Source organism: Nyctibius grandis, chromosome 10, assembly GCF_013368605.1.
Source record: "Nyctibius grandis isolate bNycGra1 chromosome 10, bNycGra1.pri, whole genome shotgun sequence".
Lineage (NCBI taxonomy): Eukaryota > Metazoa > Chordata > Aves > Nyctibiiformes > Nyctibiidae > Nyctibius > Nyctibius grandis.
This window is the reverse complement of record NC_090667.1, coordinates 31,265,621-31,278,113: the sequence shown is the minus strand read 5'-3', so window position 1 is coordinate 31,278,113 and position 12,493 is coordinate 31,265,621. Positions and strand designations below refer to the sequence as shown.

The window sequence follows — 12,493 nt, the reverse complement described above, 5'->3', positions numbered from 1 at the left end:
GAGAACCAACAAATACTGGGTTTTCCATAAGCGTTGTGTCAGATGGAAAAGAAAATAAGAATTGGTGGTAAGCAGGAGGAAATTTTGTCTGTGTAAACAAGGGGCTCATTTTGATATACCTGAAAGCTCCCAATGTATGTCTGCCATCAACAAAGTGGCAATTAATTAGTCTCCTCTACCCACCCAGAAAAATAAAACACGTTAATCGCTTACCTTGCTAAATAATTAAACAGCAGCTACGGATAAAATGACATTTATGTAATAGCACAACTGTATGCTGTCCTATCAAAATATCTTCCTCATACATCAAATGAAAATAAGAACATGTTTTCCAGTAGAGAGTACTACTGTCATCTCAGCCCTGGCTGCAAACTCCCCTTGACTTGCAGAGGAGGGCCAGCCGTGTCCTCGCAGCACGAAGGCTGGAGGGCTCCCAGCCTCCGGACCCTGCGCCAATTTTGACCTCAGGAAGATTTGGCCTGAAATTAGCATCTGAACAGGGGCAGTTGGCTCAGGAATTGCTGGAGGATACCAGACCTCTCAGTAGAATAATTGTTAAAGTAGAAGCACGTATGTAGAGTATAAAACAACGTGAGAAAATGTATCTTCACAAAAGGTATTTCACCGTGACATATATCCAGAATTAATAGAGGAAGAAGGAGATTTGAGCAGGAGGGATGCTAAATGCCTCGCACAGCTCTGACAGAGAGAGAAGCCGTTGTATATCCAATACCTTACACACTTGCAGCACTATAAAATTATATGGAAAACTGTGTCCTAGCTAGGTAGTGCAAATTCTTCACAAGCCTAAAGAGACGTGAGGAGTTTTCCTGGTTTTCTTCCTTTTCTCCTTGTTGATTCGCCCATCACTGATTTGTTCTCTCTCCCTCTCTAGTGGCCATATGTACTGTAGCATCCCACACTCTATGAGAATAACACAGATGCATCCAACATTAGATGATGCAGGTTGACAAGCTACTTAATAAGTAGCTACCAAAGCAAGAGATTTGGAAACAGACTCAAGAATGCACTTGGGTCTTACCAAGACTACACCCAACAAGGTCCTACTGCACATTTTTACTCTTTCATCTCCAAGGCAGCACTCAAACTCTTCCAGCCTTTTTCATGGCTCTTAGAAGTTCGATCTTAAAGTATGGTCCCATTGTATTTGGTGCTTTCACATCTAACTGTCATGGGCTGTTCTTCAGCAGTTTCGCCTGATGTTTAGGGTTCAACAGTGAAGTTCATCTGATGCTTTCATTTTCAGCCAGATACAGCATATTTTCATCTCTTTTTTTTTTTTCTTTTTATTAATTCCTGTTTATTTTTCTCACCGTTTACTTCTTGGAAATAGGAATTAATGGAAGCCACATGACTGAAATTAGAGTTTAAGACATCCTTTCCATTTATTTGTTTGGTGGGACCCTCCATTTGGATTTGCGTCATGGCCTCCCGTGTTATACCTTGTCACATCATCTCTCTTTTTCTCAGTTACAAATATGCATCACATTTTACACCTTAATTGACCATGACAGCATTTTCCTTTCCACAGTTTGGCCATGCCAGTGAATTCTGATGACACACTCGGCTTCATAACATCTTGCTTTGCTATTGGACTCACCTCTCTTTCAGTCACAGCCTGAACTAAGACATTGCAAAGGCAAAACTCCCCATGACTTTAGCGAGCATCAAATCAAGCTCAAGTGACTATTTTTTCATTCCAAGCATTAAAAGAAAACTTCTAGGAGACACTGACCTCCCAGACAGGATTATGCCATGTTTATCTATAGATTTCTTGCTGCCTTTACAATATAGATTTTAGGTAGTGTGCTTTCTGCAGCCTACTTTTGTGCAAAAGAATGTGACATACAGTATATACTATAAATTACAATACTATAAATATTATTCTATTTCATAATCATTATATAATTTATCTTTTCAAAAATGAAGCATCCCTTCCTTATTTACTGTATGGTCTTAATTCAGCGTGTTTATCTCTGTGTCTCATGCAGTTGCTAATCTGGCTCCACCACAAATTTCATCAAGGTCCATTCAGTTCAGTTGAACTACAGCTTTCTCCATATTCGATATATTTCCAATGCAAAGGAGGTCCAAAAGCTGAGCATTTCAACATTGCAGACAAGTTAATTTATCCATCTTTTGTGCCATGAAAGATCCCATTGTCTCTGTCACATGGCATGTAATGTTCTTAAGAAATTATGCATATTTGTAGTTTCTGGCAGTCTTCTGAAGCATTCATATGCATGGATTTTTTTTTTCTACTGTGTTATTCCCGATGTAACTATTTATAAGGAAGAATTTTGCTGAGCACAATTCAGCAGCATTAGGAATGAAGTCTATGATTATAGAGACCCCTTTATTTTTTTTAACAAAGTGAAACTGTACAGGTATATTTATTGGCTTTAAATACTGAGAATAATTGTTTGTCAATTGTGACAAATTTTCCAGATAGAAACTAAACATTTAATCAATATAATCTATTTGCTGAAGTTTCAGGACTCAAGATTATCCACAAGTGCTAATTCTATACAGATAACAGAAATCAGGCCATTGAGGTCCTCCCTGTATATTTTTCTCTTGCATGATTTTTGTGCTACTAAAAATAAAATAGCAATACCTGCTACTTTTTCCAGACAAAAAAAAAAAAAAAGGCAGCTTGGCTCTGTTATACGTAAGCAGACTTGAGAATTACTAGTTTTCATTATTGAAATATCATAGCATTCCCATCCTCATGTCCCTACAACAGAAAATGATATTCTTGTTGTGCTGGGGTGCAAAATAAAAAAAAGTAAACACAAACCATTCACTGCTCGGTATTTACCACATAATGTGACAGTTACTGCGGGTTTTTAAGGGGCCAGGGTCAGACAGTGTAATTTCCCTGCTGTAAATCACATTAAAGCGTATTTTTGTATCACTGGATATTCTTCCATCCTTCCACATTCAGAATCCACATGGTTAATAGTGGTAGCTCTGGGCAACCCATTAACTCTTGTTTTGTTAGTGGGGTTCTGAACACATCTCATAGGTCAGGAGTCCACCCACGTTGGCCAAGACTCCTGATCAAAACAGAAACTGCGGAGCTAAAAGGATTCCACCCAGCTGGAGTTTAGGAATCAGTCTCTTGCAAGAGATCCACAGACCGACCCTGAAACCACTCATCGTGTGAACGGCTACTGTCCAGAGAACTGGTTGCCTAATATGATACGGATGCTGCCATATTTCATAGAATTATCAACTTTTAAAGACAAAATCCCCAACCATATTTCAGCAATGCATTAAGAAACCCATAATAATAACAGTACAGTGAGTTATGCTTTGGTTTTAGTCTAATCATCACCATCTGATCAAACCCATGATATAAAATTGTATATACATCAAATATAAATTCCCTTCTAGAGTTATTTACCAGGCTCTGCAGAATCCTAGTATTCTGAAATGTCCAAGTGGAGATTGTTGAACACAAATACCCAATGAAATGCTCAATTCTATGCTGCCATCCTATGCAGCACTTCTCTCTTTCCCTGCATTATCAGCTTTTAAAAAACGTAGTCAAGATACTACTTGGAAATAATCCCTGTAGTAACAATTTATGATCCAGTCCAACTACCGCCTGTTCACTGCATGATACCAACCTGACTTTGAAGTTATGATTATTTATATAGCAATTACATATGACAGCACAAAGAGGATGCCAGTCCACATTTACAGAAATAAAGTGTCCTAAGGAACCTCCACTAAAATGCAGGCACTAAACTGTAGGTAATCCAAGTTCATTACAATATTGCAGAATAAACTGGAAGGCAATCCTTTGCATTATTTTACCAGTTTTTAGCATGAAGATGTGGAAAGCAGCTCACATGAATAATTTCCTGCTCAAGAGTTATTCTTAGAACTTTTCTGAAAAACACTACACTTGCTGCAATTTAGATTCTTCTATTTGGATTGCTTGTTGGATGTAGTTATACAAAAAAAATATAGAATGCACACAGTAAAATGTGCAACATTTAATTTGCAGCAAATAATAAAACTCGAACCATAATCAGCATTTCCTTTTTCCAGAGAAAACATTACACTGAACTTAATTTTACAGCTGTACAGATTGTTTTAAAGTAATCTGCTCAATTGGGCGAGTTAATGATATTTAATTTGACCAGGCCAAACTTTACATGCTATGCATTACTGTGAGCAATTGCGTTCAATAAAAGTGTTTGCTTAATGTAAATGTAGTGCTAACACCTTCCACTCTCAGCTGGCTTGACAAAAATCCTGGTGTCATCGCCTCTCTAAGAGAAACCAAGGATAACAGCGTAGTAAGTGTTACGTGCACAAGGTAATTCAGCAGGATTTTAGCCTTTCCAATCAATTCTGCGCTCTTTATTATCACCCAGCTTTTTGCTGTGGGCAATACATTAAGTATGGGCTAAATTCAGTTACTGCACTGAGTAATGTTACTCATTCAATTGCCCTGCTTACTTTAATGGGACTACACGTGGCATAGCACAGTGTGAACGAAGTGTGAGCTGATACAAGTAAAGATAGCAGAATCTGGACATGTATTTTAGAGTTTTCAATCATTTTCAAGAAGCTAATGTGGCAGAGTCACCACATCAGTGTACACTTCAGACAGGTACAAAAATGATTAAATGACAAGGTAGTAGCCACCACTCCTACCTGAGGCTAGACACTATTGCATCTGTGTCCAAGCAAGGCAATTCATTATTTTTATGCCTTGGAAAAAATATGCTGCTCTTCCACGCACCGCCATGCAGAAGGCAACAGCTTCCACTGTGCAGCTCATACCTCTGGTTACAGACACAGTAACGCGGTTTATCAAGTGAATAGCTGGCTGGAAGGAGTACAATGTAAGATATCATTCAGAAAGAAAATACATAAACAAAGCGTGCTCCTCGATGAGAAGGTCTGCTACGAGAGGGGCCCTCACTGTCAGTGCTAGAAGCATCTTCAAATCTTGGATCGCAGTTTATCTCTACGTGTCAGCCAACACTTGTCCCAGTCCAAAGAACAAGGTAACAATTATACGATAGCGTGATGCTTTAGGGTCATCATTTCACTATACAGCTTTCAGAAACAAATGGCTCTGGGCAGCTTCTCTTTAATTGTTTCATCTATATTCAAATGGCAACAGTTTGCAGGTTAAAAGAGGATAAAAACTTTTTGGCATTACCAGTGGTTCCCGCTATTTCTGTAACGTAGTGTTTTGTGTGTGAGCTCATAGAGCTTTCAGATTTGCAGATGTCTCAACAGGGCAAATTTCAAAAGAAATCTCCATGTTAGGCTGGAAACAGCAGGAAACGGGCACACATTCAGTCTTCTCACCACAGTTGCCTTTTTTCAGTTCATTCCGAACTGTTCATTGTGTTTAGCTCACTTAAAATGACAATCCGTACAGTCGGAGACACACAGAAACATGAAAGCTTCTCATGAACCAAAACTCAAAATGAGAATTATGGTTTTGCAGCTTTATAAAAATTCTGACAAATATGACCTCATCCCTTTCACAGCCCCTGCGTAGCCTTAGGTACTTATGGAAGAATTCATTAGAAACCAGGTGAGGAAGGAAGCTAAGCATGAGTGAAATGCAAAGCCACAGTGGGTTGGAAGTGCTCAAGCTGTCTCTGTGGATCGGGAAGGACACCTCTGCTTGCCAACAATTAGAAACTGTGTATGGAATTAAATGTCTCATTTTGGTTTTGCAGCTGTGAACAGAAGCTTCACGACTCCTTTGAGACAGGAGGGATCTGTGTTTAAATGCTCTTCTGAGCCCCCCACCTTCCATGGCCTGGCATGTCTAGCGCTGGCAGTTCTTGGTGGGGTCTCTCAGTCACGTTTAGTGAAGGTGTTCTGTTATGTACAAGTATTCACTCAACCAGCAGATAATGGTGGTGAGGATCTGGGGATGGGAAATAGCCAAGCTACACAGACAAAAAGTTATTTGGAAAAAAAAGCCCATGATTGTTTTTTTCCTTATTATTTCTATTCATTATCCCAGTATGATGTTCGTGCCCATCCCATCCCTAAAATGCAGTTTTTTATTGCAGTGACTGGGTACCACCATCATGTTTCATCTGAAAAATTATCAGACACAAATACATAGTTTTGTAATTTCAGATCTTGTCCCAGTAGTTCTGTTCAGCAAAAAGGTTAAGATGAAAAAAACAAACAAAAAATAGTAAAATTACAAGAGAATAACTTGTTGTGTTTGAACAAGGGCTGAGGGATTTCTAATCTGCAAGAAACAAATGGGGTGCTGGTTTGTACTTTAGCTCAAAGAGTGAGCCCAGTAAAATCCAACTATCAAAATAAAAAACAGAGCACGGGATTTGTGAAGTTACTGTAGTGAAAGGGGAAAATAAGAGATGCATAACATTGCATAAATAGTTCCTACTACTTGCTGTATATACTTTTAGATGGAAGCTGAGACTTTTAAATTACCAGCCAAAACCAGCAAAGATCTCCCCCACTTTCTGACTGTTTCTCTCCTTGCTTTGCTTGCTTTCTTCCTGCAGGTCAATGGGAAGGATCTGTCTAAAGCAACACACGAGCAGGCAGTGGAAGCATTCAAAACGGCCAAGGAGCCCATTGTGGTGCAGGTCCTGAGAAGAACTCCACGCACCAAGGTCTTCACTCCTCACGAGTCTCAGCTGGTAGATGTGGGCACACAGACAGACATCACTTTTGAACACATCATGGCTCTAAGCAAGATGGGCTCACCTGCTCCACCTGTCTCTGTGCTAGACCCATACCTCCTACCTGAAGAGTAAGTAAGAGTTTGCAAAGCCCTTGAAAATCTTTGCATTCCTTAGTGTGGCATGTTAGAAGTAGTTTACAAACTCACCTTTGCTTGCCGGTGAACACGTACTCCCAGGAGTAGCCAGGATTCATATGCCATTGAGCCATAACTCAAAACATTTTCATTTTTTCTACGGACTAGCAAGCCATTACTCACATGAATAATGCCACTGAGTCACAACATGGCCTCATAAAGCTCATTTTTTGCTGGCATTTGATGGATAAAGTTATTGCTTCTTGTAATTCCCCTCACTGCCTCTTTGGGTTGCTTATATTTTAACTTTATTTTTTATGGCTGCCATAAATTGTGTAACGCTAAGAGCCGCTACATTCTGTTCCAGTGTATTAATTACTTTATTATAACCCTGAAGCAATGTTACTTAAATAAATTATTTTCTAGGACTAAAATTACTTACCAGTGCTGTCATGGATGTTTTAGAGTCAAATTTTAATTATTGTTAATGGTAGTTTGATGCTTTTGTACTTACAAATAAAAATGACAATTATCTCCTGGCACACACACACCACGCCCTCACACGCTGTTCAAGAGGAAAAGGGCTCCCCAAGGAGCCCGTGCAAATTGCCTGTCATCTTGCCACGCATCTCCACAAGGGAAAAAGCAATAGAAAGGATTCTGAATGTCTCAGTTGCTGTGTGGGACAGACCGTGATCTGCTCAGTCCGCAGCAATGCCTGGTTTTAAGATGATGCTGCCCGTGGCGAGGGGCAGTGCCAGGGTGCACGTGGCTGAGCAGCACAGCTCTGGAAGGGGAGCCCCACGGAGAGCCTGAGCTGTGAACATCGACTGGCACACAAACACGCCCCAGCACGCCTCTGCGGACATCCCTGTCAGTGCTCCTAGGAAACAGGGTTTGACTACAAACAGGCACCGATCCTGTACTGCTCCTAAGTGACTTTCACGGCACATTAACGCTCACACGATCAGCCAGGAACAGGGCTTCCGTGTGCAATGCCTGCTCCTTTCATGACTCTCAGCACTCATTACTTGAAAGGTGGTTCCATCGGATATTACTGCATCACCACCTATTCCCAGCCCACTGAAAATTCAAGCACAGCTGCATCACAAAAAGCTTTAGCTTTGAGCTTGTTTGCAGTGAACAAGCAGCAGGGCTTGGAGCACTGTGGAGAAGACACTTATTCTTAGAGCACCTATACTGCATACCCCCAACCACATCTGCAAGAGCGGCTTTCAATACCTGCAACCTTCCAGCTGCAAAACCAATTCCATTAGGAAAACAGCAAAGATTAATTCATGATGAATTGTTTAGGTTGCAACACGCCTGCATAATACCAGCTCAGCCCTATTCAAGGAGCCTCATATTGCCCCTTGATCGTTAGATATGGGTTCCAACCCCTGGCATCACTGGTGGCCTTCCTTGGAGCTGTAGATGTTGGTCGGAAACACGCAGCCTGCCTCACGGCTGTCCCTGCACACCAGGGCAGGCAGTTAGCTAGTCAAGGACGCTGTCACAAAGCATCTGCAAACAAATGGAGTCATTTTTTCCTAATGCTTCCTGTAACTTCTCCAAATGCCATTCGAATTAATCTAGCTTGCATGTAACAACTTGGGTATCTTAGCCAATTAGCAGCTGCTGTTACATAAATAGCCTCACACTTACAAAGAAACACGTATCTAGTTAACAGAGAATTAAAGGGAGTTTACTTTCATTGCAGAAATAAAATTCCAGTGTAGAAAAAAATCAGCACAAGAGCATTACAATACAATACAGCATAGAAAAAAATCAGCACAAGAACATCTCCCTTATGAGGAGAGGCTGAGGGAGCTGGGTCGCTTTAGCTTGGAGAAGAGGAGACTGAGGGGTGACCTGATTAATGTTTATAAATATGTAAAGGGCAAGTGTCATGAGGATGGAGCCAGGCTCTTCTCAGTGACATCCCTTGACAGGACAAGGGGCAATGGGTGCAAGCTGGAACACAGGAGGTTCCACTTAAATATGAGGAAAACTTCTTGACGGTGAGGGTGACCGAACACTGGAACAGGCTGCCCAGAGAGGGTGTGGAGTCTCCTTCTCTGGAGACATTCAAAACCCGCCTGGACGCGTTCCTGTGTGATATGGTCTAGGTGATCCTGCCCCGGCAGGGGGAGTGGACTAGATGATCTTTCGAGGTCCCTTCCAATCCCTGACATTCTGTGATTCTGTGATTACACTGCTTACAACTACCCAAAGTATAGACAGTGAAACTGCGAGAGGGCTCAAGCTGTAAAAAGCAGCATGCCAATAGCGAATGGCAATATGAAGAGCGGCGCATATTTAAATAGTATTTGAGTTGTTATGCATAGCCTGTTGCGTTCAGATCATTGAACAGAATGCTGTTGATCCAAACAGTTGGGTGGCAACTTATTTTTATAATACTTAACGATTTGATACAATTTTGTCTGTAAGGCAAAGTAAAAATAGCAAACAAGTAGGCAAGGATGACTTTACTTGCATGTCTGCAAACAACCCGAGCTTATAAGTAAATAATCTAGCATTCCCTCTCATCTTGAGCCCTGGAAAATACCTGCCCACTTATCTGTCGCCTGGTACCCCTTACCCTACTGCTTTGCCGCTATTCTCTCTCTATATTTTTTCCCCAAGTCAGCTGTACGTTTGGAGAAAAGTCGTTAATAAATGCTAAGACTCAAGTATCTTATTCATCATCAGGTGCCAAATGTTTTAGAACCCTCTTATAATACATGTGATTTTTTAATACATTTATTGGTGTAAATGGTATAGCGTGTATAATTAACCACATGGCAAATTAGTTTGGTTGTCAGTCCATCATGTGCACGATGACTTGCTATAAGCTTGGAATGGATTCATATGCTAACTAGAGTACTGGGTGCTGTCCTAAAACATACCTTTTTTTTACAGCCACCCATCAGTGCATGAATACTATGACCCAAATGACTACATGGGAGGAATTCATCAAGAAATGGACAGAGATGAGTTGGAATTAGAGGTACTTAGCCTTTAGTAACTATTTAATTTACTGAAAGTTTAACATGTGCATGTCACAGTCTTTATATTGTAGATACAGTGAAAAGACATTTCAAAGCAGATATTCATAACGTTGCTCATTAGTTACTTTGCAGGTTACAAACCTTGCTGATACCTTTTAGCAGTGTGTTTAAGTATGTGCCATGGACTGATGAGCCAGATCTTCAGCTAACAAATTAACATAAATAATGAAGTCATTGATTAATTACATTCTGTATAACTATGCTGCTTTAGACTTTCTGAAAATCTGAAAGACTTTGCAAGTTTGCTGAATGGCAGGACCTGTTCCACATAGTCACAGTAAAAATGTGTGGGTTTCCCTTAAATATTCCCCAGCTGAGAAACAGATGTTCTTGATCATATAATTTAGAAATATTTTAAGTTTACAAGACAAGACCAGAATAGATATGCCACCGTACTAAGCTGTTCCTCCCTTTTTCATTACTGAAAAGTTACATATAAAATTACAGATAATAAAAGTTGGACCAGTGATGAAGGTATGCAAGTCTATTTTCCTGCCAAATCTTTAAAAATCACTTTTGGTTTTAGTACTTTTATATCCTATCAGAAGATCATCTTCAGTTTTCCTCATTCTTAGTTTTATTAACCTGCTCCCAGCCATTCAGAGCACAGCATATAAATTGTGGGCCTTAGTTCTGCAAGATACTTAAGCAGTACTGACCCACTGAAGTGTTTTTAATTGTTTGTAATAAATAGCAGTAAAGTATCTCAATACTTCTAAATACAGCCAGCGGTGTCTGATCCAGCTAATCCATTCAAGATTATGAGTAAGTGAACAGTTTGCTCTCAGCTTGCCTGCGCTTCTGATTTCTTAGATCCTGGCCCTGCTAACACTGATTTGTCAAAGCGAGCCATGCTGACCTGTCTGGGGCTCTGTTCAAATCACTGGTAGATTTATCAGCCGCTTCAGAGGGAGCAGAGTTCAGTTGTTCTACAAGCGTGAAGTTGTTCCCTTCTATAAAACTGTTTGCAGGATCAAGGACTAAAACCTCATAAAAAGTTTGCAGGCCCTTCTCAAATCCTGCAGATCTGGTAGTAATTCATCTCTGTATACAAATGCATATCAAAGTCAGGATAAAGTCAAAGTGCCAGTAAAACAAATGCTGTTTAGCAGACTTCAAGGCCTTACTTTTCAAACAAGTCCCTTTTTTTTTTTCTTAAAAAAACCAAAATACAATATAGATTTCAGTCTTAAGGGAAAATGTAGAACAAATTAGTATTTTCTGCCAGTGTCTTTTCAAAATCTATCTTTTAGGAAATCTAATCTTGTGTATAAATTATATTGCTTCCATTAGAAGGTCAGCCAGTTGAGCTGAAAACCATTTAAACACGTGCACTTCAGTAGCCAGACGTTAATATGCCTTAAACCGCAACATTAATAATTGTGACATTGATATAGTACTTGATGGCAAAAGGTGATCAGCTCAGTAACGCAGGGAGATGAACGTTAGAAAAGTCTCTGTAGCCTAATAGTATTTCTTAAAAACCACTAAAGATTCTTGTTCAAATTGTAAGACTATGATCAATGGTAAGGTCAAAGTGCTAACAGGGACTCAACTGGCTAGTTGCTTTTTTGTTTGCCTTTTGATAGATACATTTTAAAAGATCACAAAGGCGCTGTTTCATTGACTGCAGCAGGAATGTCTAAAGTAAAAAGGCCATCAAGTCAGCCTTCTGGGTTTCTACGTCCATAAAATGTGCTTTGAATTTCAATCAGAAGCTGCTCATCTAAACTTTTATGGTCTGTAACTGACTGGTTAGTGATTTGTAACAAGTAAACAAGACAAAAACAGTGAAATACCCAAGTTCACAGTAAGCTTCTAATGTAAATATCCGTAAGAAGAATTTATGCTGGCAGTATTGCCAAGACACCAAAATTGTATTCTCAGTTTTATCTCTCAAGTTTTATCTTAAAATTGATGTCTCAGAGGTAACTGCCGTATATACCCTACTACAAAAATAAATAAATACCATTTCTTTTCTCTTGAAGTTTACATGCCACAAGAAAAGAGAGACTAAATCCTGAACTACTATTTTATTACAAATTAAAAGTACATTCATTCCTCACAGAGGCCCCACCAGAAGTCATTTCAAGCTCGTAAAGGAAGAATAATGTCACTCCAGGATTCGCCAGCAGCGTTATGTGTTAATATGTTTATTCAAACAAGTCTGTCCAGCTGTCAGACACACAGCCCAAGCGAGGGCTTTCTCAGTGTGGTAGTTTTCTCTGGTTACAAAGGTGAACATTCTACATCAAAAAGGGGGCTTGTTCTCTCACATTTGACTTTCTGTCTTTACCCTTTCCTATATGCAGCTTGTATGTAGGTCTTGTTTTCTTGCTGAGAACTGAACTGAACTCAGCTGCATGGTTAGTGGAGACTAAGTACAGTGTGGAGATGAAAAACTACATTAAATGTTTGCTGACTGCTAGAAAACCTCCCTTCTGATATTCTTGCTCAGTCTTGGGCAGAAATGAAGTCCTCACTTCAAAAGACTGGAGGAGGACAACAGATTCATTCAAATAGCTTTTTGCCCTCCCAGCACACAGCTCTTGCACAGTGTTCCCAGCATGAAAGCACAACATCTGATCGGCAAAAAATGAACACTGAGCACCAA

The 12,493-nt window shown here is 39.9% G+C and overlaps 1 protein-coding gene across 3 annotated transcripts in view; it reads left to right on the top strand.

Annotated features, from left to right (window-relative positions):
- PDZRN3 (PDZ domain containing ring finger 3) overlaps positions 1-12,493 on the top strand; it is a 140,988-nt gene that overhangs the window by 117,402 nt on the left and 11,093 nt on the right. For all 3 annotated transcript variants that reach the window (XM_068408493.1, XM_068408492.1, XM_068408494.1), the window contains 2 exons: positions 6,552-6,802; positions 9,731-9,818. In XM_068408493.1, coding sequence (XP_068264594.1) covers positions 6,552-6,802; positions 9,731-9,818 — 339 coding nt within the window. The remainder of the gene's footprint in view (positions 1-6,551; positions 6,803-9,730; positions 9,819-12,493) is intronic.